Source organism: Malassezia globosa (genome assembly GCF_000181695.2).
Source record: "Malassezia globosa CBS 7966 chromosome Unknown mgl_sf_12.1, whole genome shotgun sequence".
In the NCBI taxonomy this organism is placed as follows: domain Eukaryota; kingdom Fungi; phylum Basidiomycota; class Malasseziomycetes; order Malasseziales; family Malasseziaceae; genus Malassezia; species Malassezia globosa.
The window spans coordinates 193,274-218,902 of NW_001849860.1; the positions used below are offsets into that span (position 1 = coordinate 193,274).

At 50.8% G+C, this 25,629-nt stretch overlaps 14 protein-coding genes across 14 annotated transcripts; 5 read left to right on the plus strand and 9 right to left on the minus strand.

Moving 5' to 3' along the window:
- Nucleotides 1-632: 632 nt before the first annotated feature.
- On the minus strand, nucleotides 633-1,289 carry MGL_3858 (uncharacterized protein; the record flags this gene model as incomplete). Its single annotated transcript, XM_001729018.1, has 1 exon — nucleotides 633-1,289. One exon carries the CDS (start codon nucleotides 1,287-1,289, stop codon nucleotides 633-635), a length of 657 nt encoding a protein of 218 aa, XP_001729070.1.
- Nucleotides 1,290-2,524: 1,235 nt separating this feature from the next.
- On the plus strand, nucleotides 2,525-4,870 carry MGL_3859 (uncharacterized protein; the record flags this gene model as incomplete). The annotated part of the gene is made up of 1 exon (XM_001729019.1): nucleotides 2,525-4,870. The coding sequence occupies one exon, from the start codon at nucleotides 2,525-2,527 to the stop codon at nucleotides 4,868-4,870; it is 2,346 nt and encodes a 781-aa protein (XP_001729071.1).
- A 451-nt stretch (nucleotides 4,871-5,321) lies between these two features.
- On the minus strand, nucleotides 5,322-7,445 carry MGL_3860 (uncharacterized protein; the record flags this gene model as incomplete). The annotated part of the gene is made up of 1 exon (XM_001729020.1): nucleotides 5,322-7,445. The coding sequence occupies one exon, from the start codon at nucleotides 7,443-7,445 to the stop codon at nucleotides 5,322-5,324; it is 2,124 nt and encodes a 707-aa protein (XP_001729072.1).
- Nucleotides 7,446-7,842: 397 nt separating this feature from the next.
- Nucleotides 7,843-8,763, minus strand: MGL_3861 (uncharacterized protein; the record flags this gene model as incomplete). Its single annotated transcript, XM_001729021.1, has 1 exon — nucleotides 7,843-8,763. The coding sequence occupies one exon, from the start codon at nucleotides 8,761-8,763 to the stop codon at nucleotides 7,843-7,845; it is 921 nt and encodes a 306-aa protein (XP_001729073.1).
- Nucleotides 8,764-9,302: 539 nt separating this feature from the next.
- MGL_3862 (uncharacterized protein) lies at nucleotides 9,303-10,640 on the plus strand (the record flags this gene model as incomplete). The annotated part of the gene is made up of 1 exon (XM_001729022.1): nucleotides 9,303-10,640. One exon carries the CDS (start codon nucleotides 9,303-9,305, stop codon nucleotides 10,638-10,640), a length of 1,338 nt encoding a protein of 445 aa, XP_001729074.1.
- A 119-nt stretch (nucleotides 10,641-10,759) lies between these two features.
- Nucleotides 10,760-11,967, minus strand: MGL_3863 (uncharacterized protein; the record flags this gene model as incomplete). The annotated part of the gene is made up of 5 exons (XM_001729023.1): nucleotides 10,760-10,898; nucleotides 11,078-11,400; nucleotides 11,435-11,507; nucleotides 11,543-11,796; nucleotides 11,839-11,967. The coding sequence occupies 5 exons, from the start codon at nucleotides 11,965-11,967 to the stop codon at nucleotides 10,760-10,762; spliced, it is 918 nt and encodes a 305-aa protein (XP_001729075.1).
- Nucleotides 11,968-12,481: 514 nt separating this feature from the next.
- Nucleotides 12,482-13,804, plus strand: MGL_3864 (uncharacterized protein; the record flags this gene model as incomplete). Its single annotated transcript, XM_001729024.1, has 1 exon — nucleotides 12,482-13,804. The coding sequence occupies one exon, from the start codon at nucleotides 12,482-12,484 to the stop codon at nucleotides 13,802-13,804; it is 1,323 nt and encodes a 440-aa protein (XP_001729076.1).
- Nucleotides 13,805-14,184: 380 nt separating this feature from the next.
- Nucleotides 14,185-17,725, minus strand: MGL_3865 (uncharacterized protein; the record flags this gene model as incomplete). Its single annotated transcript, XM_001729025.1, has 2 exons — nucleotides 14,185-14,199; nucleotides 14,279-17,725. The coding sequence occupies 2 exons, from the start codon at nucleotides 17,723-17,725 to the stop codon at nucleotides 14,185-14,187; spliced, it is 3,462 nt and encodes a 1,153-aa protein (XP_001729077.1).
- A 748-nt stretch (nucleotides 17,726-18,473) lies between these two features.
- MGL_3866 (uncharacterized protein) lies at nucleotides 18,474-20,501 on the minus strand (the record flags this gene model as incomplete). The annotated part of the gene is made up of 1 exon (XM_001729026.1): nucleotides 18,474-20,501. One exon carries the CDS (start codon nucleotides 20,499-20,501, stop codon nucleotides 18,474-18,476), a length of 2,028 nt encoding a protein of 675 aa, XP_001729078.1.
- Nucleotides 20,502-21,283: 782 nt separating this feature from the next.
- On the minus strand, nucleotides 21,284-21,610 carry MGL_3867 (uncharacterized protein; the record flags this gene model as incomplete). Its single annotated transcript, XM_001729027.1, has 1 exon — nucleotides 21,284-21,610. One exon carries the CDS (start codon nucleotides 21,608-21,610, stop codon nucleotides 21,284-21,286), a length of 327 nt encoding a protein of 108 aa, XP_001729079.1.
- Nucleotides 21,611-21,691: 81 nt separating this feature from the next.
- MGL_3868 (uncharacterized protein) lies at nucleotides 21,692-22,432 on the minus strand (the record flags this gene model as incomplete). The annotated part of the gene is made up of 1 exon (XM_001729028.1): nucleotides 21,692-22,432. One exon carries the CDS (start codon nucleotides 22,430-22,432, stop codon nucleotides 21,692-21,694), a length of 741 nt encoding a protein of 246 aa, XP_001729080.1.
- A 333-nt stretch (nucleotides 22,433-22,765) lies between these two features.
- MGL_3869 (uncharacterized protein) lies at nucleotides 22,766-23,128 on the plus strand (the record flags this gene model as incomplete). Its single annotated transcript, XM_001729029.1, has 1 exon — nucleotides 22,766-23,128. The coding sequence occupies one exon, from the start codon at nucleotides 22,766-22,768 to the stop codon at nucleotides 23,126-23,128; it is 363 nt and encodes a 120-aa protein (XP_001729081.1).
- A 1,244-nt stretch (nucleotides 23,129-24,372) lies between these two features.
- Nucleotides 24,373-24,789, plus strand: MGL_3870 (uncharacterized protein; the record flags this gene model as incomplete). Its single annotated transcript, XM_001729030.1, has 1 exon — nucleotides 24,373-24,789. The coding sequence occupies one exon, from the start codon at nucleotides 24,373-24,375 to the stop codon at nucleotides 24,787-24,789; it is 417 nt and encodes a 138-aa protein (XP_001729082.1).
- A 23-nt stretch (nucleotides 24,790-24,812) lies between these two features.
- On the minus strand, nucleotides 24,813-25,487 carry MGL_3871 (uncharacterized protein; the record flags this gene model as incomplete). The annotated part of the gene is made up of 1 exon (XM_001729031.1): nucleotides 24,813-25,487. The coding sequence occupies one exon, from the start codon at nucleotides 25,485-25,487 to the stop codon at nucleotides 24,813-24,815; it is 675 nt and encodes a 224-aa protein (XP_001729083.1).
- Nucleotides 25,488-25,629: the final 142 nt, after the last annotated feature.

Below are 25,629 nucleotides of genomic sequence, written 5' to 3' on the forward strand. Positions count from 1 at the left end.
GCTCATGCTCATCGGCATCATCTTCGCGCTCATCTATGTGCTCTTCGCCACCTTCTATGCTATTCGCAGATGAAAAAGAACAAATTCGTTCCGCGAATCGAGCGTTTCAAGCCGACTGGGGTCTAGGAGAAACATCTTCGCTCTTACCCTTGCCTCTTGAGCGCCAGCCAATGCTTCTACCTGAAGAAGATCCAAATTTTTTATCAGATACAGACGCATCACCTGGTGGTGAGTCGGATGACGACGCATTCACATCTCCGAGAAGCTCGACTCCAGTTGCAACGCGGCGTCTTCCTGCCCCAAAGCAACCAAGAAGTACACCTTCGCATCAGAGCAATGGTTCCAGTGGCTACTTGCTAAGATTTAGTCGTGGTCATCGCCTTTCAAGGTACGTCCCGTTCTTCTGCAGAACAATCCATGTAACCATACAGACAAAGCTCGTTAGAACGACATTCACCAGTCCCTATTTCGACCCGCCGCAAAAAGACTTGATCTACCTATGAAGGAGTCAGCTCGTAATTCAGGGAAGAACGAAACTGTAATACCATCATGAGATAACAAAAATCATTGATACATTCATACAATCATCATGGATTAGGCCATGTATATACGAAGTATTCCTACAAGCGGAATTACTGCTTCGCAGCAAGCAGGCGCTTCTCTGCCTCCTCGAAGTTGATCACGTTCCAAATGTTTTTGAAGTACGTGGCCTTGTCGTTCTTGTACTGGAGGTAGAATGCGTGCTCCCATGCGTCAATACCAATTAGTGGTGTGTGCGTCGTAAGAGGGTCTTGGTTCGCAGTAGTGACAATGTCGAGCCTGCCGTTCTGCGCATTGTAGCCGAGCCAGCCCCAGCCACTGCCCTGAATGCCGGCCAAAGCTGCGTTGAACTTCTGCTTCATCTCATCCACACCACCAAAGTCGCGCTCAATAGCCGAACGCAGCTCACCACTATCGAGCTGACCACCGCCCTGCGACGATGGCGCAAGGTTCTTCCAGAAGAGCGAGTGGTTGATATGACCACCACCGTTAAACGTCACCATACGCTGAAGAGCAATGGCTCCCTTGATATCGCCCTTGGCAAGAGTCTCGGACAATTGAGTCTCGAACGTGTTGAGTGCGTTCACGTATGTCTGGTGATGCTTAGCGTGGTGCACCTCCATGATTTGACCAGAGATGGCTGGCTCAAGAGCTCCGTAAGAGTATGGAAGCTCAGGGAGGGTGTGCTTGCTGCGCACACCCATCCGAGTAGCCATAGAAACAGCACGACGCGAGGCAAATCCAAACATAGTAGATCGTTGTCCAGAGAATACTACCGCAAGCCCGTGGTTCCCGCTACTTATATTTTTCCGTGGTTCCGTACGTGTGACCATCGGTCCGTGCTTTCGAGCTAGTTGCCCCACGTTTATGTGTCATGCTGACAAACCTGCTGCAGCTATTTTCCGTGGGCGTCACGAGTCACCCCTTCCTACCTTCTTTCTGGGCGTGAAGGGCCGTCAGTCTATTGGCTCAATCTTTTTGGCACATCGTCGTCTCTTTCTAAGCAGCATGTCGACATCATCAGTGGTGGCACTCGTCCACCCCGATGAACGTCTGGAGCGAGTGCTGTCAGATATCGAACTTGCATGTGTCCATCTTGGGTCCGTACATCATTCAGAACGTGCGAGCGCCACAACTCTGCTTCTGTCGCTGTCGCAGTCTATCTACGTCGTAGATGATGCGTGCTTCGTTCTTGCTGCATCGTCCTCAGCGCACAATGATATGGCCCATTTCCACGTCTTTGGCGCATTAATTAACAGTGCATCACGCCTTCTCCCTGAAGATGGACGCATTCAAGCGCGCTATCTCATTGATGTGCGTGACTGGCTCCTTCAATGGGCACTTGTTCAAGCCCAGCAGACCGTGCGCTCCGGGAGAGCTTGGCCCAAGTACGTACAAGCTCGCTGTTTCCGTGCAATTGTGTTGCTTTCCATGCGCATAAGCTGTTCATCACATGAAGATGCATCCTCTTTTATTGCGCTCTCTGCGCGCATGACGGATTTGTTGGCGTCGGAGGATGACGCGGACCTTGCTGTCGGTCTTGGCCTGGCGCGTGCGTTGGCAGAAGAATTCCTCCACTATGGTCTTCGCCAGCACGACGTCGACACTGGAACAGACTCAAGCGCTGGCGCTGGTTTTTGTGCGGACGACTATATGTGGTGTGCAACAGTTATGGAAGTTCAAATGGTCCCAGTCATTCTGCCCCCTCTTTTAAATGCACTGCATGCACTTACGAAACGTTGTGAGTCTGCCTACTCAATTCAAGATGACGTGCAATATTGCCGTACCTTGGGCTTATGGCAGGCTGCTGCCGAATGCGCGAACACGTGGCTATCATGGAGGTGTGTGCCACTAGACCCTGTGCGAACTGATCCTTCGGTGACCACGTGGACTCCTGCTGAACTGTGGCGCCTTGTTCATGAAAGCACGGCCCAACCTGTTGATGTCAGCAGCTCATCCTCTACGACGCGTAAAGTCTCAGCACATGTGGCAACTTTGCTTTTGCATCCCTGAGATTCCGACATTGCTGGGCTATGTTGCACGTATCGCTGTGGTTGCAATGATCCGCACGTCGACCATGGTTGCCCCTGCTCTTGCTGCTCGCTCTCAAGACCTAAGCCACGTGTGTGCCAGCCACGCTAACGTTACTACCCGCGCCGTTCATGAAGCTATGCTCCATGTGGCATCATACCTGCCTTGGGATGTTCATGCATCAACAACATGGCCAGCTCAGCGGGTTGCCCTCTTGGATGAACTGAATCAGGTCCTGCATGTGCTTGCGGCGCAGTTGAATACATTGGATACTGAACGTGTGGCACTGCTTCAGCGTCTCACGCATGTGTACACCCAATTGATGCATGGGCAAAGCGGTTGCGTATTGATCCAGGGTGGTATCGTAGGGGCTAATGTCTTGTTGGACTCACTCGTACGTGTTACTAAAACATGTTTTCAGGTGGCTTTTGAACTCGTACCAAGAATGCGCGATGCCGAAGATCCGATAACGGCAACATCTGCGAGTGAGGCTGCAGTTGACGAGGTACTTTCACTTTGGCGTTCGCTTCTGATCACATTGCCTCCGCCAGATGCCGCGTACACGCATCCGTACGTACGAGATCATGTGGTGCTTCCATATCAAGCTGGCCGACTTCACGCTGCTATGCTCACTGCAGAGTCTGACTGGGATGACTTTGTCGCCGCTGAAAATACAAGCGACGCAGATCTCTATGACGAGCATTTAACATTGTATGCGGCACTCGCACGCACTTGTGTATACCAAGCGGTGCAGCAGCTTGTGGCATCTAAGCCTGCGGTCTCTGACCGGGGGCATATATCGCCAGCTATATGGGAGCAATGGCACTGGCTTGCGTTAATGACAGGGCATCTTATTGCTGACGATAGTGCGAGTGAAGTGGCACTAGTACCAGAAGGTATTCAGGCATCTTGTCCTGAAGCACAGGACCAGATCCATGCACTTCTTCAGGATTTCATGTCTTTATTAGCTTACCTCGTTTCCAATGGACCAAATTCTTCTACGCCATGCAGTCCTCAAGCGCTAATTTCTACGCTATGGCTTACGGCTCGTTGGATACCCGTGTATCTACTGCGCGAGTCACCTAGCCGCGTAGAGGCGCCATTTGCTGGTTCCATGGGCGAGCGCTTCCTGGATGAACTCGTTCCATGCTTGCGTACGGCTCTTGTTGCATGGAGATCCGACTCCGATGTGATCGTGGCTATTTCTCTTGTCTGGGAGGCTCTTGCTCGATCGTCAGGTGCTATGCAAATATGGTTAGCGAAAGAGCCAGTGTTTGCGCTAGTCAAAGATACGTTGGCAACGCTTGAATTGCTTCCGGATGCAGCACAGCCGTTTATACTACGCGCATTGGTACGCTGCGTCGATGCGACGCGTGATGGCCATGCGCTAGCGGCTCAGGTACGCGGCATGTATTACCCATTGATCATGCACGCAGCGCAAGCTCGCTTTGATTCGGCGGCACATGCATCTCCAGTCTCATTATCATCTGCCTTATCATTGTGGCATGCACTGGTTGATGCAGCAGATCCAAGCACAAGTGGTGCTGTGCACATCCACATTCTTTCGCAACTTCCTGCCATGGTGACATCTGTCGAGCAGCATCTTGCAAATACGGATGTGCAAGTATCAGCTGGACGTGCGACACTGGCTCTGTTGCGTGCATTGCCCGAGTTGCAAAATACATCGACTTTGCTAGCAGGATCAGCGCAACATGTTCTTGAACTGCTACGTGCCATGCTTACATCATTGACAGATCAACCACGCGTCTCAGGTCTTGATGCTACGTTTGAAGATCTCTTGGTCTTGTATTTGTCATTACTGGAAGAGCTTGTGCGAGCGTGCGCATCATCTGATGCGGCAGAAGCAAACGCCCCTCATGCTGATGACTTGCGCTTACTGTGTCTTGGCGCTTTTGGGGCCGTCATGCCAATGTTGAAGCGAGATGTACTGACAATTCCAAGCGTTGCCGAGGCCTTTGCTCAGCTCGTGCACGTGCTGCTCATCATGGCGCGATCGGCGCTGTACTCATCAACACATGGTGCTTGCCCATTTCTGGAAGGAATGACTGCTTCTTTTGACTTGCTCGACATGGGCATGCATTCTATCTTGCCTCAAAACGTGCAGTCCAACACGGTCATGACTCTTATGAACCCCTTGCAAATGGTTCTTCGTGCCGCCGTGTTACACTGGTTGGCACTGCTGACTCATTTACCGAGAGCATTGCTAGTGGTATCGCGCAGGGCATTGGCTATGTATCCGAGATACTGCCATGCCTACAGACCGGCGCGAGTGTACTAGTTGTGCAACAAGTGTGGGACGATGTCATTGCCGACTTGTGCACGTTGCTATTCTTACGGGTGATGCAGCCGGCTATGCTAACGCCCCTTGTCCTCGCACTACGCCGAATCGTGCTTTGTCGTATTGACGCCGCGGCATTGGGTGGTCAAGACACGCTAGTCGCGACTCTGTCACAACGATGTGCGTTCGCTCAAGTACCGGGAGTATTGACAGAGGACATGCTGGCTCATGTGCGCCAGGCGTATGCTTCGACCGTTGAGCAAACACTGCAGCGAATTTTCGCAAGTCGAGCGCCGCCACCTGTTTCTGCGCCATCCCCAGCCTTAGCCGCTCGTGCCAACATCAAGGCAGAAAGAGCGGCAGAAGTTGCATTTAATCGGGCTATGCGTCCATTTGTCCTACAAGCGCGTGGGACCCTTCTTCTACATTAGCAAAAGCATTATAAAAACACCTAGGTATCTGATGGTGGCGAGAGTGAAGGGGATGACGGTTTTTTGGTGGTTGATGAGGAGGGTGAGCCAAGATCTATTGACGCATCAACGCTTGTATCAGGCTGCGTAGATAGATCGGCACTGGTATCGGCACTCATATGTGCTTTGCTCTTGTGACGAAGAAGCTTTTTAATATATTCATGCGCAAATATCTTCATTTTTTTACGTTTATCTTCACTGAGTTCTCTCAAACCCGGTTGGCCCTCAGGCAAACGCGGTGGCCATGTCTTGGGGTTGCGCTTCTCTTTGTCACACAGCACTTGTGTTAACTGGAGAAGTAGGGTTAATGGACTTACTGATTTGGTACTCACCTCTTTGGCATGCCGTTTGAATCGCTCGCGATCCAGCTGGTCCCGGACCTTGGACATTTGCTTGATGACTAGCGCACCAACAAGCTTGCGTAGGTGCCGCTCGAGCGTCTCTATATCAGTGTCTTCATGGGCTGACGCTGAACGTGCTCGCTTGTCTTTATGGACAATGTGTGACTCTGAGGAAGACGGGCTTGCACGCTTGGACGCCGATGTACTTGCCATATCTTGTCCACCACGCATCTCATCATGTTGCTTTGCCCTTCTTTTCTTCTTTTCTCTTTCTTTCCTTTCCTTCTCTCTTTTCTGCTCTTCCAGCTCCAGTTCTTGCTGTTGCAACAGCCGCTTCTGTTGGGCCTCGCTGTCCTCATTCGCACGGCGGATGATGTCCTCAATGGATGGAAGAGAATTTTTATGCATCTGAGCTTCATCTTTCTTCCTCGGTTCTTCCTTCATACGCGAGCTACGTGGGACGTCAGGAGCGGTGGGTACATTCTTGTCGGCATCACGGTAAGCAAGCAAAGAGCGTCTGAGTTCTTCAGACACTGCCGAGCTTGTGGTATCGTCATGCGATGCCTGTGTAGAACTGGACGCTTGGGCACGTCGACGAGCCGCCCACGCCCCGCCATCTTCATCCTCTTCCGTGCCGTCTTTCCGTGCGATGCGAAACGTGGTTGGGAGCTGCTCCCACTTGTGAACGAGATATTGTGCGAGCATGGCTACTTTCGACAGATGTCCCTCGAACTTCTTTTCCGATTCCGACTCTCGCTTGCAAGCTTCTAAGATCTGTTGCACCTGTAGACCCACGCCAGAGTCAACGACCTTGTCGCGAGCTAGGAGAGGCCATTTCTCCAAGCACTGGAGTGCAAGATGGACGAGTTCCCAGTCATCGACCCACTCGTCCAACACACCGGCCATCACAACGAATCCGTGCATTTTCACCAGCATCTTGTGCACAGAGATATCATCTGTCAGTCGCACACGTGTCAAGAGCATTTGGACCATCTTGCGATTTGCGGTTGCATCGCGCATGACCGTCATGACTCGTGCACATTCATCCTCAGCGATGGCGTGCAGCGTGGGAGAAAAGTCTTCGTCGAGAATTTTACTCCGTTTCCCCCTGGGTAGTGATGCACGCAGCTGAGCAACTTGATCAGCGATGCCGAGCGCCGTGATAAAGCGGTCATCCATCGTCACCACATCGGTCTGCGTTCGGCCGCCGAGCGTACCCACACAGTTCGGCTCGCCACAATAACAGGGCTGCGGATCGTTGCCATAACGATCGACATTATAATTGAACGTAAGCTCCTCGCCCGCGAGGATTCTCCGCTTAGCAAAGATACCCATCCGCACATGCCGTCCCACATGCCACTTGCTCACGTAGCAATTTGGACTGCAACTGTGGTTGATGAAGCGCGAGCGCCCACCACGCTTTGTTGCATCAATGTACTCGTCGCGTTGCAGCATCATAAAGTAAAAATGTTCAATGTGTTCGGTTTTGTATTGCGCCATGCGTCGCATAAACGTATCGTGATTAATTACCTCGCCGATGTACTCGTACACAAACTCGTCACGTCCCAGGTCCGTTTGTGCTCGCAGTCCATACCCTTTGTCGGGCGTCTTTACGATGTCTACTTTGGCATATGCATGTTGTTGGAACCGCTGGTTCGCACAATGCACGCCACATCGGCACACATCTCGCAAGCATTCAACTTGTGTGAGTCGATTAATGCATCCCGATTCGTCAGTACACGCCAACGCAGGTCCAAGTGCCATTGTACATTCGCAGGAAGGGTCATCCTGCCCACGTGTGCGTCCCATGCGCGACGTCTGGTATACACAGTCGTCGATCTCCTCGAATGTGGCCAAGGCCGCATCTTCTGCCTTGGGAAAATGCGTCACTAGTCTCGGGCCGTTCGTGCGCTTTTGTGGCGACGCTGACTGCTTCTCTGACTGCTCCGACGCTTTTATCGAGCTTCTTTCGCACGAACTTGCTCTATTCGATGCATCGGTGTCTTCTTGCTTCATCGTACGTCGCAGTCGCGCACGCTTTCGAACCGACGTTCGCAGGCCCTTAGGCGTCGCCCACGCAAAGACTTTTCCAACACACACCCCCCTATCGAATTCGCCTGACCGCCTGAAGGCCCCGGCCAAAAACATGCTGACTAATATACTACAATTCCTCCACCGTTACGCGCTGACCACAACTCCGGCACTGCTGCTGGTTCGTGGGCATCGAGCTACGAAGCGGCTGCCAGTCATGCACATGCTGTGCGTCGCGACGTTGCTGCCATATATTATCACGAATAGTTCTCTTCCGAAGACGGTCTAGACTCTGCTGAAACTTTCGTGTGCGTTTTCGCGCCTTTTCGTCATTTCGCCGCTGATACTCGGCATCGAGGCCTTCAGCGGACTTCCATTTGGCATCGGAAAATGCATACGCTTCCACCTGACCACGAAGAAACAGCATCATGTTACTGTAGGTAGATTTGTGCGGATTCTTTTTTAACAGATGGGGAAGCAGCTCGGCATCAGCCAACTCGGCGTCTGTCAGTAAATAATCTTCCTTCACCTCCGTCTTCGTCAGCAGGCTGTACCGCTCAGCATGTTCGCGCTCACATGACCGACACACGCACACATTGAATACACGCAAAAAAGGCTCATACATGATATCAGATGAGCCACACATCTCACACACTGGTCGAGTGGTTGGGTCAAGACTCACACCCGGCTCCATTTGATCGCGGAGGCGCTGTTTTTCTCGTTCTCGCTCTTTGCGCTGCTCCTCTAATGCTAAGATTGCATCCTTGCCATCGTGCTCTTGAACCAGAAATCCACCCTTGGAATTGTGTAGCCGTGTAAGATCGAACTCGATGTAGTCACCGAGTGCCTTATCACGAGGTAGCGCTTGCGAACCTGGACCTGAACCCGGACCTGACAATGCCGGTGGCGTGTGGTGACTGCGTTGGGTTGAGGCGTCTCGGACTGACGACGGTCCTGCGTGATCGCGTTGCGCTGCCATGGCCCGAAGTCTTTTGCGAGCCAGCATTCGATTTGCTTGGACATGATCTGCTGATGCATCTTTGTCTGACATGCTAGCGACTATCACAGTCAACGTCGAGGCTCTGGTGCTTGTCCAACATGTTGCAGGAGACACATTTACCAATGATGTGGAGAACTCACCGAGGCCAGAGTGCGTCGTTCGTTCTTTGTTGGGCCACTTGAAAGCTCAAACTGTTGCTGGTGCGTGTGAGTCTGCGTGTGTGTAGTTCATCGAGCTAAGGACTGGAAGTGTTTCTCAAAGCTTCAATTACCATTAATGTCATGCACGATGTCTTTGGTCTTCAAACACAAGCCTATGCCTTGTTCTTTGCGAGACATGCATGGCAGACAGCGCAACGCTTCCCATTGCCTTGTCCAACAGATGAATCTTGGTCTTGGTGGGCCTCATGGACTCCAGATGAGCGTGCAGAATTCTTCCATGGACTCAGTATTCATTCAAGACATCGGCCTGATTTGATCGCGCGTGACATAAACATGACCTGCAGCGGCACGTGTACCGTCCTTGACGTTTGTGCGGCTATTCAACGTTTTGATCAACTTGTTCTACGAGTCAGGCGCCTTGAGCGCCGCATGTACAAATCACGGTCTCGCCGACGGAGGTATATGCTCGCGCGCATGCCCGCTGCACGGCAAGTTCCAGACGATGTGATTATTTGGGAGGAAACTCACGCTGAAAAGCTTGCCAAGACCACAGCCCGGACAGGCTCTTGCACGTCCAATTCTTCTATGCTGGACGAACCAGATCATGTTATTTCTATTGATAAGCAAATCAAGCACCTTGCTGAGTTTCTCTACAGAACTGCGGACTCAGACACCGAATGTCTTTTACAAGTCTTGCGCCGCCTGGTGGATGTACCACATCCTGTGATTGATACGGACACATCCGTTGACATGATGCCCAACTATCGCGCTTGGACACAAATGTATCCTGTTCCACCTATTTGTACAGGTCGCGATGTGCATGCGGTAATTCATTACTTACGTGTACATGAATATGTGCACATTGACAACCCGAACGAGTCCAACATGGAGTGTGTAACTGTTCATTGGCATCCAGAAAAATGCTTGGAGTCCAAGTTGCCTTTTCATCTTGCAGATATTGTCGACATTCGTGCATGGTCAAAGTTTACGCACCAAGGCGAAATGCACGTGTCCATGGATGCTCAAGAAGCGCTTATGCAGCAGCTATATGCGTTTCTTGTTCATGTCATGTACGAGATTGTAACTGTGGCAGAGCGTTCTCAAGTTCCTACCATGGTGGACGATCAACTAGTATGGACATGCATAGCCCGGCTTGGGCTTGTATCAGTAAATTTATCTCTGAACCCGGATCTCTTGGCATCAATGGCACGCATTCGAGCCGTGTCGGAGCCACCCGTTGCATGGGCTTCAATGTCGGATCCGTCACACAACGATGTACCAAGGGAAGATTGCCTATCGGATCAAAGTTTGTCTGAAGAGAACAGCTCTGAGGAGGAAATGCTGAATTCCATGAATGAAGACGATGACGAAGTATTGTCAGACGAGAGTTCAAGTGCGGTCACAGATGATTCGTATATCGCCGATTCATTTATTGATGACGAGCCAGTGGTATCAGAGCTGGAAGGCACGATCGGTACTTTTGGCACGCTTGTCCCATTTGAATATGCCCCTGCTCTTGACGAGGAAATTCATTGCGAACCTTTGAGATCTCCGATTCAATCAGAGACCAATGGAGTCGATGTGGAAGAGGAAGGGGAAGAAGAGGAAGAAGATATAGAAGAGGATGAAACAGTATTGGATGGTCACATCGATGTGCAAGATGAGCGAGACGCTCAACAATACGTGACACGTCTTAGACACGACTGGATAGAACAAGTGTCTACGAATGTATCAGATGGGGAATCAAAACGGCCATCAGAAGCATGACAATAAAAAATGTGACAAAAATCAGCTCGTCCGAAATCCAATGACCTGGGATCAAGTCACTTGGCAGTACAGTCAAGCGCACCGTTGAATCAGCACTAGCACTCACCAGCATACGTGAATTAGGTGAGAATACCATGCATGTAGGTGGGAAGCCATGAACATGGTTCATTTTCAGGAGCGCTTGCAACGTGCGAGCACGAAGCAACGTGACACACATGTCTGACGAGCCAACGGCCAAGAAGCGGCCATGTGGACTCACTACCATGGTTGTTGACGGCTTGTTCGAGATAGTGCAAGAGGATTTCCATGACCATGTATCAGCATCCCACATCGCCACATAGCTTGGTCGGATCTTGGATCCTTTTGTTCCGCGTGCATTGATTAGCGCGTAAAATGCATTTTTTGTGCCAACTTCTGTTGCAGTACCCCTTCCGTACTTGCCCATGCGGAACGTGGCACCTGTCCCCGACCCAACGACTGGCTTTTCAATCACCTGTAAAATGCGTGGTGCAAATGTGGGTGTTTCTCCTTCAATCGTCTGTGGAGTCGTAGAGAATATCACAATGCGTGAAAGCGTCGTGACGGCTAATTGCCGGCCATCATGGGAGAAATCTGTATCATAGATTTCCTCATTGAGCGAAATGACCCCAATGCTGGAGGAAAACACAGGAGCCATGCTTGGATATCTGTGCAGCTGTAGACGACCGTCCGTGCTCGCGACAGTGAATAATTTTCCATCCGGTGAAAATTGCGCTGTTTTCTACACTGTCAGTCACACATGCATTGAAGCATACCTGGTAATGCTCAGGATCTGTAATACCTAACGATGGAATGGCCGTGATCGGACTTAGCGAAATACTCGAAGACCTGGCATGTAAGCGCGAGATGCGAATAAAACTTACGCCTGTCCCATTTGAGCTTCAGCGCGTGCTGCTGGGTGTTCATGTACACTAAATTCAAATACACGCACATGAGGATTTTTTCCCTGCTTCATCTCGTCCGCAGGCGCATTGATCCCGCAAACCAAGTGCGATTGCAGCGTTTTGGAAGGGTTCACACTCAGACACATTGGTGCATCTTCATTGGAATTCAGCATGATTTCGCCACATGAATGCAATGAAGGGATTCCGTCTGGCAGCTGAATCTCGGTTGCTTTCTGAGGAAATAGTTAGTCCATACTTTTCATGGCTCTACATACAATAACATTCGGCACACCAGTGCGTCCAGCGCCACCTCCCCCGGCATACACAAAGTGCTTAGGATCGATAAAGTCGATCGCATAAACGGGCGATCCCGTCGATAGCGTTGCTTGAGCCATGGGCGACATGACGTGCAGAATGAAAGTCTGTGAACAACACGTTCCAGCGTAGCTGACCCACGTTTCTTACCACGCCACTAGATTTACGTGGACGTGCACGCGACCTGTCGACATGCTTTCAGATCAGCGAATCGGGGTCCGATTATGGCTCCACTCCACGTGATGCTGACAAGTTTGCCACTCAAGCTCACGTACTTTGGCGTGTGACCATGGCGCCACTTGAGGAACAGGGGGAGGATGGGCTTCCCAAGCGAGTGCTCACGCGGGCACAATTAGCCGAACGCATCGCACAAGGGGAGGTGCTGGTAGTGCACCGACGCCTGGTGTACAAGTTGGACAACTGGATCCACCGGCATCCTGGCGGCGACGTTGCAATCCTACACTTCGTTGGACGAGATGCCAAGGATGAAATCGAGGTGTACCACTCGGACGAAACCATCGCTATGATGCGCCGTTTCGCTATTGCACGACTTGCAGATGAAGATGCGACTGATCTCAAAGCAGACGCTTGTTCCGCCCGCTGATGCCGCCAATTCAACTGGGTTACCGCAATGGTGTGCTTGAGCATCCACACGCCCAGCTTGCCATGTGGGATGCGTACAAGGTTGCGAACCATAATGACCATGTTAATACAGAGCGAATCAAACATTTCCCACTGCCGGTAGACATGCTAGAGCCACCGCCGACCGAGATTTCATTAGGACGTGAAGCCAAAATTTCAGCAGCATTCGAGGACTTGCATCAACAACTAAAAGACGCCGATATGTACAAGCTACGTCCTTGGAATTACGTGCGCGAGTGCATTCGATATGTCCTCTTTGCTTACGGTGCCTATGCGTTTTTCCAATGGGCACAAAACATGCCCACGTCTGGCGCCCTCCGAACACTTACGTATATGGCATCGGCCGCATCACTTGGTGCTCTGTGGCACCAGGTTGCCTTTACTGCGCATGATGCTGGTCATACAGGTATCACGCATATCTATTGGCTGGATAGGCTTATTGGTGTGTTGGTTGCATCTTATGTTGGTGGCTTGTCACTATTATGGTGGTGCGATAACCATGATGTGCATCATCTAGTGACAAATCATCCAGAGCACGATCCAGACATTCAACATATGCCTATTTTTGCCATAAGCCCTCGATTTCTCCCGTCCAAATCCAAGCCGGAGAAACATGAGCCCATGGGTCTGTGGTCCTCATACTATCGACGTGTCATGCCGTTTGATGCGGCTGCGCGCTTCTTGCTGCGACATCAACACAAGCTGTACTTTGTAATCATGTCTGTCGCGCGCTTCAACCTATATGCCCTATCGTACTCATTTCTTTTCCTTCGCGCGCGCCGGGATAAATGGTTTTACATCGAGTCGATTGGTTTGTCAGTGTTTTGGTATTGGTTCACGGTGCACGTTTTGGCAAACCTCCCGACCTGGCCACTCCGTATCGGATACCTGCTTTTGTCCCATATTGTCACGAGCCCCTTGCATGTCCAGATTGTTCTCTCACACTTTGCACAAGACACTCGCGACTTGGGTCCCCAAGAATGTTTCGCATCTCGCCAGATTCGCACGACTATGGACGTCGCGTGTCCAACATATCTGGACTTTTTCCATGGTGGTCTGCACATGCAAGTAGCGCACCACCTTTTCCCTCGCCTTCCCAGGCACAATTTGCGTGAGGCGCGCGACAAATTCGTCGAGCCATTCTGCAATTCACAAGGTCTCACGTACGAAGAAATGAGGTTCGTGCCCGGAAACAACAAGGTTGTAGCGCGTCTTCAAGAAATTGCGTACCAAGTGCATGTTTTGTGTTGTGTCGCTCAAGCACAAGCACAAGGCACTTTATGATCCTGGTTAACAAGCTTGAAGATAGCAGTCGGTCGAATGCAGTTCAGTTCGCACGCCCCGCAAGACTGCCTCACTCAACAGTTGCTCGTTCATCGCAGCCAAGACTGTCTTGCACCAAGTCCAGTACACAGGATCTCGCACACTTTCAGCGTATGCACGAATGGATGACAACAATGCCGACACACATTGAATCACAAAGCCCAACGATGTACCGGATGACTGCATTTGTTGTAGTACACATTGAATCATACTAAGTCGTTGTGTAGAAAACTCCGCCTTCACAGCGTAAGGGTCATTCGAACGCGAAAGGTATACATCAACGCCCGCAAATAAGTCACAGGCATGATGAACAAGGAGGTGTGTGAGTACGTGTTGCTGTGTCACTCGGTATGCAGCTATGCATTGAAACCATATCGCGATGCATTCAGATGCATTTCGCTCGACTGCCGATGGTTCATGCTGTGCCATACACACGACGAACTGTACAGCGACATCCCTCTTGCGTACAGAATCACTCAATCGTTTCCACGACTCTTGACCAAGTGTAAGATAGCCGCTCCAGTCACGTCGGCGATGATATACAAGCACGTATGCACATGCTGCCCAGACACTCACCAATGATGTTAAACATGCGTCATCCTCAGCATGTGCTATAAGTCGCTCCAGAGGCATCGCCTCAGAATGTGGCAGCCAGTGAGACGGTCGTGACACGTGCTGACTATTTGATGTGCCACGTGAGAGCCAGTGAAACAATGCAGGAGACAAATGTGTCTGTAGCTGATCCGCCAATTGGGTATCCAAGGGCGGCTGCGGTGTCTCCTCTCCGAGAAGGGCCCCCAGGCCTGGGTCGGTGAGCCAAGCAGCATCATCGACAAATTCATCATCATCATCAGTGTCAATTAAAACGGGCTGCAATTGGCGCGCGCGTGCTTCGAGATACACGCGAATCAAATTCAAAACTTCGTTGGCGACCTCCATGGGTAATTCGCCCGATTCGATTAGCTCATGCGTCCACGCTGGATGCAAAAGCCCCAAGGGCGGATACGCGTGAGATACCCCACCACTATGCATTGTTGCGTGTGTGATAAGATGCTGGACAGACCTGAGCAACACGGCCATCATTCGTGTCGTCTCCCGTGCTGCTTGTTTTGCTCGACGAGCACCAAAAGGCTCGTCCTCGGAAACATCCCGAATAGACATGGGAGATCTTAGAGCGTGAAAAACATCAACGAGCCATGCCACGATAGGCGAGATATCGAGTCGATGGTGTCGAAATAGGACTCCTGCATAGACAACAGCACGAATACATGCAATTTGACTAGATCGATCAGCGCGTGCAAATGGCAAGAAGGAGCGAATCTGCCTTAGGCGCTGTACAGCTGATTGGGGCTCGAAGTACAAGAAAAGCATGACCAAGGAATAATGATTGAACAGCATCGCGAATTCAAACGACGTCGGAGGCTGTGTGCAAGAAAATGCCATGACACGCACCGGGGTCATCCGAGAAAACAAGCGAGCCAAGCGACGCTGCGCATCTGGGCCGACTTGAAGTGCAGAACTTGCTTGTCCCAAAAGCTGAAGAAACTTGTGGTATGCCGTTCCTGTGGGCTCAGAGTACAAGAGTCCCATGTCGAACCGCCGCAAAAAGGGAGCAAAGTCGTGGTCTACCTCACTGGGAAGGTCAGCTAGTCGATGTGCGTTAAAAATGTCGAAGAAGTGCGTTAACAAATGATCTGCATGTTCCAACGACCAGTGCCAGCGCGAATGCAACAAGAAGCACCGGTGAATAAGAAGATGAATGTATGCGTCGCGGCGCTGCAAAAGTGCTCGGGGAGCCGCCTGTTCGACCTGCTCATTGAAGCGCAGTTTCATCCGCATCATGAGCCGCTGTATGCCAAGCCAGTGTGCCTGAAGATCGCTCTTGTAGCCCGCCATGCCCGTAGACGCGTGAAAATGAGACAGAGCACATACCGCAAAGATTGTGTACCATATACGTTCACAATCAACGAGCAGCGAAGATGGCGACATGCCGAGCCATTCGTTGAGAGCAGCTTCCAATACGTCCCAAAATGCTTGAGCATCAATTGCCTGCAGTACATGTATTACACACACCCACATTTCAGCCGCTGTATCACGCACATGCTCTACGCTAATGTACGACTCGACAACGCGACTAATGCCCATAGACAGAAGACGAAGAACAAGTGGATATGCAGCTTCCATGATAGAGACCTCAGTGACGCTTGTGCATTCAACGTGCATCGCGCGCCAGAATAAGTCGACCCTGAACCACAGAATCCAAAGAACAACTTCTGGTGAGTGTGGTAGATGCAAGAGATCCTGGGCCCACGCACATAGCGCATCACACGCCGCTTGCGCATTGAATGCAGCACCGGATACGGCGGTTACCACCGCTGGTACAGCAGCAACATCTTCCTGAATCGCATGCACCCCAGCATGTATTGACGACCTTGTTGCTGCTTGCCAAGAAAACCACGATCCTAAAAAATAAAATAAGTCCCTAGTCGATCGATGATGCTCCTCCAGATGATCTGTCAATGGAATAATAGCGCGAGCAATCTCATCAAAGCCCATGGAGACATCCAAGGCCTGCTCGTATCCGCGATAAGAAGTCGAGGACTGAATAGCTGCCGCAGAGGATACACGCAAAAGTGCATGTAAACGACCACGAGCGAGATCGGTGTCTGCTGCAAATCCCAATCCGACAGTTGGTGGAACGATGCCATAGTCCAACTGAATACGGCGTACACCATCCCATGTAAGAAGCTCTTGAAGCTCGTCGTGCCATTCTTGGGGCGCATTTTGCCATTCTGTTGGTATGTAAACGGTTGATACGGGTAATGGGACTGAATGGTGGGATGCAGTTGCAACAGGTGTTTTGGACAAAAACGCAGGTGCATAGGTGGAGCGAGGTACAGGTCTAGGCGCTGTCGAAGTGGATAGAGCTGGTGATGAATGGATTTCTTGAGCAACATTGCATACCGCCTGCGAATGAGGAACGTAGGGAAGTCGAACATGGGAAGTAAGATCCCCACGGCGTGTGGGTACCCCATCAAAACGAGATTTCTGTTCAACAACATAAATGCCCGAGTCAGGGCGCTTTTGCTGGGAGGCAGAGGGAGCCACACGCGACTGCCCATGGCTCGCGGGCTCAACAGAACTTTGAATCCAAGCTGGTGCTGATACGGGGATGGAATGAATCCGCTCGGTGCGATTAGAAAAGCCGCGATGCCTTATTGCAGAATTGCGTGCGTGTCTGCCATGACCCAACTCGCCAGAGGGTACACGTAGGCGTCTACGTCGACGCGTCTCTGTGCGAGATAGCATGCGGTCAATTGCATCGCCTTCACGTGCAGGAGGAGATGCCTGCTTGGAAATAGTCCACCACCGCAAATCAGACTCTCGAGGCCGGGGCTGCGGTGATGGACTATGGTCTTCAGTGGCTTCTTCGTCACTTGACTCGGCAGACACATCGCTAAGGAGCGGAATCGGCGGTGAGTCTCGGTGCGTGGTCCGAATACGCCGACGAGACTGACCAGGCTGGAGGTCACTCACGGGTGAGGAAGCATGGACATGATGTGGTCGTTCGGATGAGACGCCGGGATGGTCCACGTCACCATGACGCATAGCACGCAGGTCATCAATGCACGCACGTGCCATATGAGCCGGCATCATTCTCTTCAGCACGCGAAATCGACGTTCATAGTCGGTGCTATCCTCAGATGAAGTCGTAGGAGAATCAGATTCTTCTAGTGCAGCGGTGGATTGGGCAGGTAGAGTATCTGGACCAGACGACGGAGACTCGCTACCAGCCGGAGATATGTGCACAGATAAAGAGCGAGAGCTGGACGTGGATGATGAGGTCGCAGCATTTGACTGGACAGGTGATACCAGTTGCATTCGTGATGCATGTGGTGTGAGTGCGTTATCTTCCACTTGTGTACGTTGCTCAGCTTGTGATGTGTATTCTGGCGGAGAGGTCCATTCAGTCTGTGTTGTTTCGTCAGCTTGATCATCAGGAACGACCCATGAGTCCGAATCACGTTCACGGAAACGTTTTCGGTGCAATCCAGGCTGAGACACTACGGCATCTTCCCAGTCATTTTCATAGAGTTCGCGTTGATAACGAAGCGCCTCAACCGTGTAGGGATGTATCTGGGAAAGTTTCCGCCTGCGCAGATTTCTACGGTGCTGTACTGGCACAGAAATACGCGACGAATGCGACAAGTCAGAGACAGGGCGTACATTGCCGTTTGGGGGCTGAGGACGCCGCGGCCGCGTGCCAAGAATGGTCAAATGCCTCCGACTTCGGTATGTAAGAACTGGCTCACCAGCGTCAGCATCGCTTGCCCATCCTACGGCCTCCTCTTCGTCCGAAGTCCCTACGATTCCAGCTCGTACACATGGAGGTTCATCATCCCTTGCCATACACAGTAGCCATGGATCAAAGAGGCATGTGTCAAATAAGCCGTGGCTGAACTACTAGTCAGGAGCTAGGCCTATCCGTGCATGATGCAACGTAATTCACACGTGATTCGTGGGCGGATTCGGCTCGGTCTTACACTCACATGGACCACAATTATGGCATTAAATAACAACAATTACTTACGAACGTCAGCAAATGTACGACATATGAGAATGGTTCTCCTCAAGTGCGGAGCACGGACTGTAGCCACGTCACGGCCTGCGATGTACGTAGCGACTCACGTGAGGTGTTCCGGCGTAGAATCGAATGGGATGATGTATATGTGGTTAAAGCAGGGGTCGAGGCACTCGAGACCATACCGTTGAAAGGAATATGCTGTTCCAAGGTCGGAAGACCGACTGTCTTCGTCTCAACTTGTACTCGAGGAAGCTCAGACTTATTCTCATCTGGCACACTCACAATGGACCATTTTCGCCTGTGTGGCTTGCTGGGCTTGGCGGCGGGGGCATTGGTGATAGGTGAAAGCACGGATTTGGGAGGTGCGCGAAAATCGTTCACACTTTCAGCACGCGATAAAGGTGGTAGAGAAACAAAGGCCGATGCACAAGATGCTGATGGAGACGAAGGCACGAACGTAGACATAGACGTTGATTCAGGCAAAGCATGCAAAACTGGGCGCAAAGAAGCATTCGACCTCGTAGGTGATGTCAGCGGCGACGAAGACAGCACAGACGTATCCAGTAGGTCCGAGTTCGACGAAGAAAGTGAGCGAGACATTCGTGGCCTGGTGGGTGTGTGAGGCATGGATGAGCAAAAGTTGGACGTGTAGCAGGTGACGCACACTCGCGCACGGACATTAGGTACCTTGGATGCAGTTCCGCGCAAAAGAAAAAGTCCGGAACAACAAGAAGCACAAAACACATTCCCACACAAACGGCAGTGGTGCTTGCGTCGCCAAATATTGAATGGCTCCGAACAGCGCTTGCACCGCTTCACGAGACTGTCAGGGACCCATACCGGTGCATGATAATCCTCAAGTGAGGGCAGGGTGGTTTGTGAGGACGTAAACAGCATGGACTTGGATTTTGGCCGTCTAGATTCAGTGCTCATCGAAACTTGCTCCGATTCTGATAAGTCACCATCAAAAATCGTACCGTCGCTGCTGAGAGAGGTAAAGGAGAGCGGTCGCTCAGAAAGTTCACTGCTCTTTCGGATGGATGGAAGACTCGTTTGAAATTCGCTTTGTGTGTCACGAATGGCAGAGACCCAGCTGTCCTTAGCTGCTTTAGTTGATGCATACAGAGAAAAGCTACATTGCGGCGATAAAATCTCGAACTTGTGTCGCAACGAAGGAATAGGCCGACTTGATATAGAGGGCATAGTCCGGGAGCTTGACAGTGATTCTGAAGGCAACATTGGCCATTCATCGTAGCTTATAACTGTCATATCTGACAGGTACAGTTTGTTCGTTAAATGTAAAATTTCATTGGCGCCGCCTAAACCATGGGTTGATTGGGAGGAACATCGATCAATCGATGAATCACTTGAATGATCATTGGAGTGATTTTGGACAGAATAAAGCAATTTCGACGAAGAGAGCTGTGACTCATCCTCAAAGACCAAAGATGAAGTGTCTGAATTAGCTGCAGCAATAATAAGGCAGTCCGAGAAGAGGTAGAACCGACGCGGCTGAATATCTTTCCGACGGGTTTTAAGTAGGGTACCATACTTAATCAATCGACGACCCGGAATAACAAGTGGTTCATCAAGGCCAATTAATGTGCGCTGAAGTGTGATCGCTGCAAGCGTGAGTTCGTGTTGTCGAACATGTTCGTTGACAAACGTGGCAATATGGTCCACAACTGCATATGTTTCGCTTAGCCAAGGATGGTCTTTGTGCTCAAGAGGCGTATTTTGAAGAAGTGCATGGAGCAAAAGTCGGTAACGCGGTACTCGTTGCACGATACTTAGCAGCTGCGCCTCCAAACCCAGCAGCGTCCCACGTGAAGATGCGCCATCAAAGTTCTTAGTTGCCTCTCGTAGAAAAGAACGAAACCGCTCATTGGATCTTTGCTCATTCTCAATGCACTGCATCGAGTTGGAAAAGTTTTGCATAAATAGAGAATACATCTTCAGGAAAGGGGCGATAGGAACGAGCAAATCCCCAATGGCGTCATGCACAGGATCCCAATCCACTTTCGTCTCAGCCTGGTATGTCTCCTTCAGTGACTTTTGACTTGAAGAAACCATCCTCTCTTGAAGACGTAAGAGCAACTCCTTACTGAGCTGAAGAATGTCATGAAAGTTGGCAAATATACGGTTCACTGCGCTACGCGAAAGAATAGGTGCTGAATCTTGGAGTGAAACCAGCAGAGGGGTATAATAAAACTGGTGTTAATATGAACCCACGTACCTTATCTACAAGAGCAAGAATGTTCACATAGGCCTTCTCCGTCTCGTATAATTCGATAGCAAGGCACTTTCGCTTGGCGAGCCGGCGATCAGAGAGTGTGTGTGCAGCTCCTCCTTTACCTCCTGATTCAATCTTCGTGCAAACAGGCTCCAAAGAACCATTGCGTGGGTTTGACCATGCCAGGTTTCGCGCATTCTGATGCTCGCCCAGCGATAGACGGCGATCTGTGCTGGCTGTCATGAGGATCGAAGACCTTGGCCTTGTGGCGACAGTCCTGCTTCGATGCCTCTGCACCACAGACGCAGATGGCCAGCCTGCATTGGACATAGCACTCCAAGAGCTGTCCGTATACAAGGGTACAAAGTAGGGGAGAGGATAAATTTAAGTTTTGTTGGATCCTTAAACACTATGTTGCAGCTGCGCGCCTTGACCCATTGTTGTTGTGTCCGCATGGACGCCCATTATTTTGAGTCTACGCGTTCGCGTTGGGCCAATCCAAGAACAAACACGTGACTCACGGATGGACTAAGCAACATGTAACTGATAGACGTAACGCTACCTGTGTCAAGACAAGCTAAAGGGGTATCTCGATTAGGGTCTTTTAATAGACACAATCTGATCAAGAGGATTGAGGCAGAGTATCTTGTGCACCTGAATCTTGCTGAGATGTGGAAGGACTGTCCACATGTGTGATGGGTGACATGCCGGGCAAAGGTGGCATGGGGGGCATACCTGGCATCGGTGGCATACCTGGTACGGGGGGCATGCCTGGCATCGGTGGCATACCTGGCATCGGCGGCACACCTGGCATTGGGGGCATGCCTGGCATCGGTGGCATACCTGGCATAGGTGGTATACCTGGCATACCTGGCATACCTGGCATAGGTGACATACCTGGCATTGATGGCATAGCAGTCCATCTAGGGTCTACCTCCTTAGAAAGCATACCAGACACTGATTGTTAGTTCAAGCAGAAACGTACTTAAAGCCATCATCAGCTCAGGCCCAGACGGTTCATACTGTATGGTTAGATACAAAGTGAATGGATATAAATGCAACGTGCCTTATACGTGTTCTTCCAGAGATACGACAAGCGTTCCCAGTGCTCAGAATTGGTAGGGTCAAATGAGGCCTGATCAAAGGCCCGTAAATCATTTTTCGCCTCAGTATCAGAGGAAGAGGCTGATGCTTCTGGTGAGGAGAAAGAGTTGCGGTCATGAAAAGATCCACCTTGAGGAAAGGCTGCTTGCGACATCTCGGAGCGACGCGAGGATGGTGCTGAGGTTGGTGTGTCTTTAGCAGATGGGGCCACTGATGTCGTCAACGATCCTTGCTGTCTTTGCGAAACTTGACCGAGGAGTTCCAACACGTTGGCTGGGAGACCTGACGATGTGGGAGCGACTTGTCCTCTATCCTCAACGGGCTTGGACGACGCACCGTTAGGTGACGTGGTCTGATCGCGAATCTGTTGTAGAATTTTCGCACTAAACGTTCCGGCACGATCCCAAATATCAATCACTTTCCGAACTTTTTCACGCTGCTCTTCAGGTGTATGTTTCAAACTATCGATGCCAACCTGAGCTGCTGGGTCCTGCAATGCGTGTAGGAATGTGCTTGCATTCGTGGCCAATTCAGAGGACGGTATATTTGAAATAAACCCGACTCCATGACGACGAACAATTTCTTGTGCGTGTCTGGCTACCGCATCAAATAAATATAATGAAATGAGCTTCGAGTTGGGTGGCGATCGCACATGTGCTTTGACCATCACTTTGCACAGTCCCTCTGCATTTGCCAAAGCTTGCGTGGCGCTCTCGGTCACTCGCGCCACTCTTGAGCCAGACAATTTGTTCGAAGAGATAGTCTCGTATAGGAGAGCGGAAAATGACTCATGGGTTATTGATGAGATGCACACGTACCTCGATGTCAGTCATGCCCTCACACGATGGCACACAGACGATCGGATGGGCCATCCGATTTAAAAAATTGGTGGGGTCATCTCAACAGGGAGAACAAATTTATTTCGAGATGTACCCACGGACATACACGTAAGCATCGTGTGAACACGTTGGATCTATTCCTCTGACGCTGCTCGGTGATTATGGTGTACATTAAGCGCTGGGGCGAATTCAAGGCGCAATCATTAGACTTATGCAAAAGAAGACCATCAAAAGCACGCCTTGTATTAAAAGCGCGTCCAAAAACACAATTGCTGACTGTGAAGGTGACGGATTCCTCAATCTCGCTGAATTTTCGCTCGAAGTCGTCGATTATTCTGAATCGACTGGATGAATTTCAAAGAGACATGTTTGTGGTCATGTCTGGCATCACACCAACCAGCCCTAAGCAAGAGTCTTCCGGAGCACATGCTACTGAGATGCATGAGGAGACAGCTACGAGCAAACCAACCACTCAAACAAGCCACGCCAAATCGGGCAAGAAGAAAAAGAACAAGAAAAAGTAACAATTTACAACGCACGGGTTCTTATAAATTCTTTGTATTTGTACTATAATGCACCGGCTTGGCTCAAGACTCCGTGCAAAAGGCCCTTTTTGTCCAAGTCCTGGAGTGAATCAAGGCCACCCTGTCATGTTAGTCGGACCATTCATGAGCAAGTGACGCACCAGTAGTTTGGAGCCTGCAATAACCTTGGGATAGGTACGATGACCAGTGAGGTCCCATAGCAGCGGTTGAATAGAATGGGCGTCGGCTTTTGTGGCTGTAAGTCCGAGTTGCGACGTACCTCTTAGATCGACTTCGTGCGTAATAAGACGAGCATTGTACGTCGCCAAGAGTTCTTTCGCACCCCTCGAATACGGGCAATATGATTTGGAAAATACAGTCAGCGGAGTGTTTTGGAGATGTTTCCTACTCCACTGGACAGGGTGCTCCAGATATAATTGCGCGTCAGAAATGTCGCCATGATTCAAGCTTTTCAGTCGGGTTAGAAATTGCACATGAGCATCGTTTGGCAAAACACTATTACCAGATACCCAGTGCTGCCAATCTATCCATGTCGAATTGTCCACGCGAAACGAGGGATCCAACATTTCCCCCATCAGTACAATTAGCAAGTCTTCCTTCGACGGATAAGTCTCACCGCTGCGCCCATAATCAGACAGCTTAGCTTGATTAGGCACTGGTATTCCTGGTATAGCGCCTGGAATTTTTCGTATGATTCGCTCGACGTCGTTGTCAATTCTTGACCTACCTGAGCGGTAAGATGGGTTTAGCCGCACAGAATGTGAGACGGCCCATAGGCATACGACAAGAAATAATGTGCAGACAATAATCATATTTCTTTTTCTCTTGAACCATGCAAAAGGAATCTTTACGATGGACTTGGACCCAGCATCAGACGCTGGGTTTTGACTCAACCCCAACTCAAGTCGCACACTATCCATGTTTCCTATGATGGTGGGGAAATCGAGTGGGGTGATGAGGCTGTAACGAAAGTGGAGATGTCGGCCGAAACACTTTTTTTTTCTTCGTTTTCGATCCAATTGCATTGTCCTCAAATTCTGCCACAAACACGCTAGAAGCCCCCGATCTAAAACCATCGTTGTTCATCTGGGCCGACGAGCATGAGGGTTGAGCACTGTTATTTCTGCTCGGCACCGTCGTACCCGGGACGAGGCATCACATTCGTGCGAAATGATGCGAAAGTGTTCCGGTTTTGCAAATCTAAATGTCACAAGAACTTCAAAATGAAACGTAATCCACGCAAAGTGCGTTGGACCAAGGCATTCCGGAAGGCTGCTGGCAAGGAAATGACGGTGGACTCGACACTAGAGTTTGAAAAGAGACGCAACGTCCCTGTCCGATATGACCGTGAACTTGTGACTGCGACGCTGAATGCCATGCAGCGTATCCAAGAAATCAAAGCCCGCCGCGAGCGCGCCTTTTACCGCGCACGGATGGCTAAGGCTGCTGGTGGCAATGTCAAAGCGAAGGCCAAAGAAGTTGACCGTCTTGCTGTACATCGTAATCAACATTTGCGCCGTGCAATCCAGGCAGATGCTGCCAAAGCCGAGCGCCAAAAAGTCAAAGTTGCAGCGCGTAAGAGTGCGTTGGTGAGCGCTGGTGACGATGGAATGGCGATGGGTATGCAGACTGATGAGTAGTTCTTTTGTACAGTAGTCCAACACTATATATGGCCCCAAAGTTTGAATGTACGCGCCCATTCTCCGCTCGCGAGGCGATGTCCATCTGAGCTCACGTCGACGCTCATCACTTTGCCCGAGTCGCCACTGAGTGCCTTGACAAGCTGCCAATCGTCGGCACTCCAAATCTTCACCAGGCCATCATAGCCGGCAGTGGCGAAGTACATCCCGGATCGGCGAAGCGCTCGGGTATCGTAGTCGGGCGCATGGTCTTCCACATCCATAGAAACGTTATCATCACTTGTCCAGGGTAAGGGCTCCGGAGCTCGCTCATCAGCCGCTTGGAAGAAGCGCACATCTGCGACAGATGAGCGATGTGCTGGGATAGTGTAGATGCTGCTCAATGTGCGAAGATCCCATACGCGTGCGGTATCGTCGCCTGAAGTCGACACTAATTGGTATCCATTCGGCGCAAATGCCATTCCAAGAATTTCCCTTGCGTGTCCATCAAGTACCATGGCCGTGCGACCCGTGCGCACATCCCAGACTCGCCCAATCCCATCCAGCCCGCCAGATCCAACCAAGGCGCCATCGCATTGAAAATCCACAGTATAAACTTCACGGCTGTGTCCCTCTTGAAGCATGAGCTCCTGAGCTCGTGCTACGTCCCATAGACGCCAAGTGCCGTCGAAAGATGCACTGGCAAGATAATCGCCCATTAGGGTGAAAAGCAATGCGACAAACACGTGCTTCATGGCCACGAAGTACGCTCAAAGGCCGCCTCTCGTTGCCCAATGACCACGTACATATAGTTCCATCGCCGGCGCCAGTCGCCAAGTTGACAGACGAACGGTCTTGGCC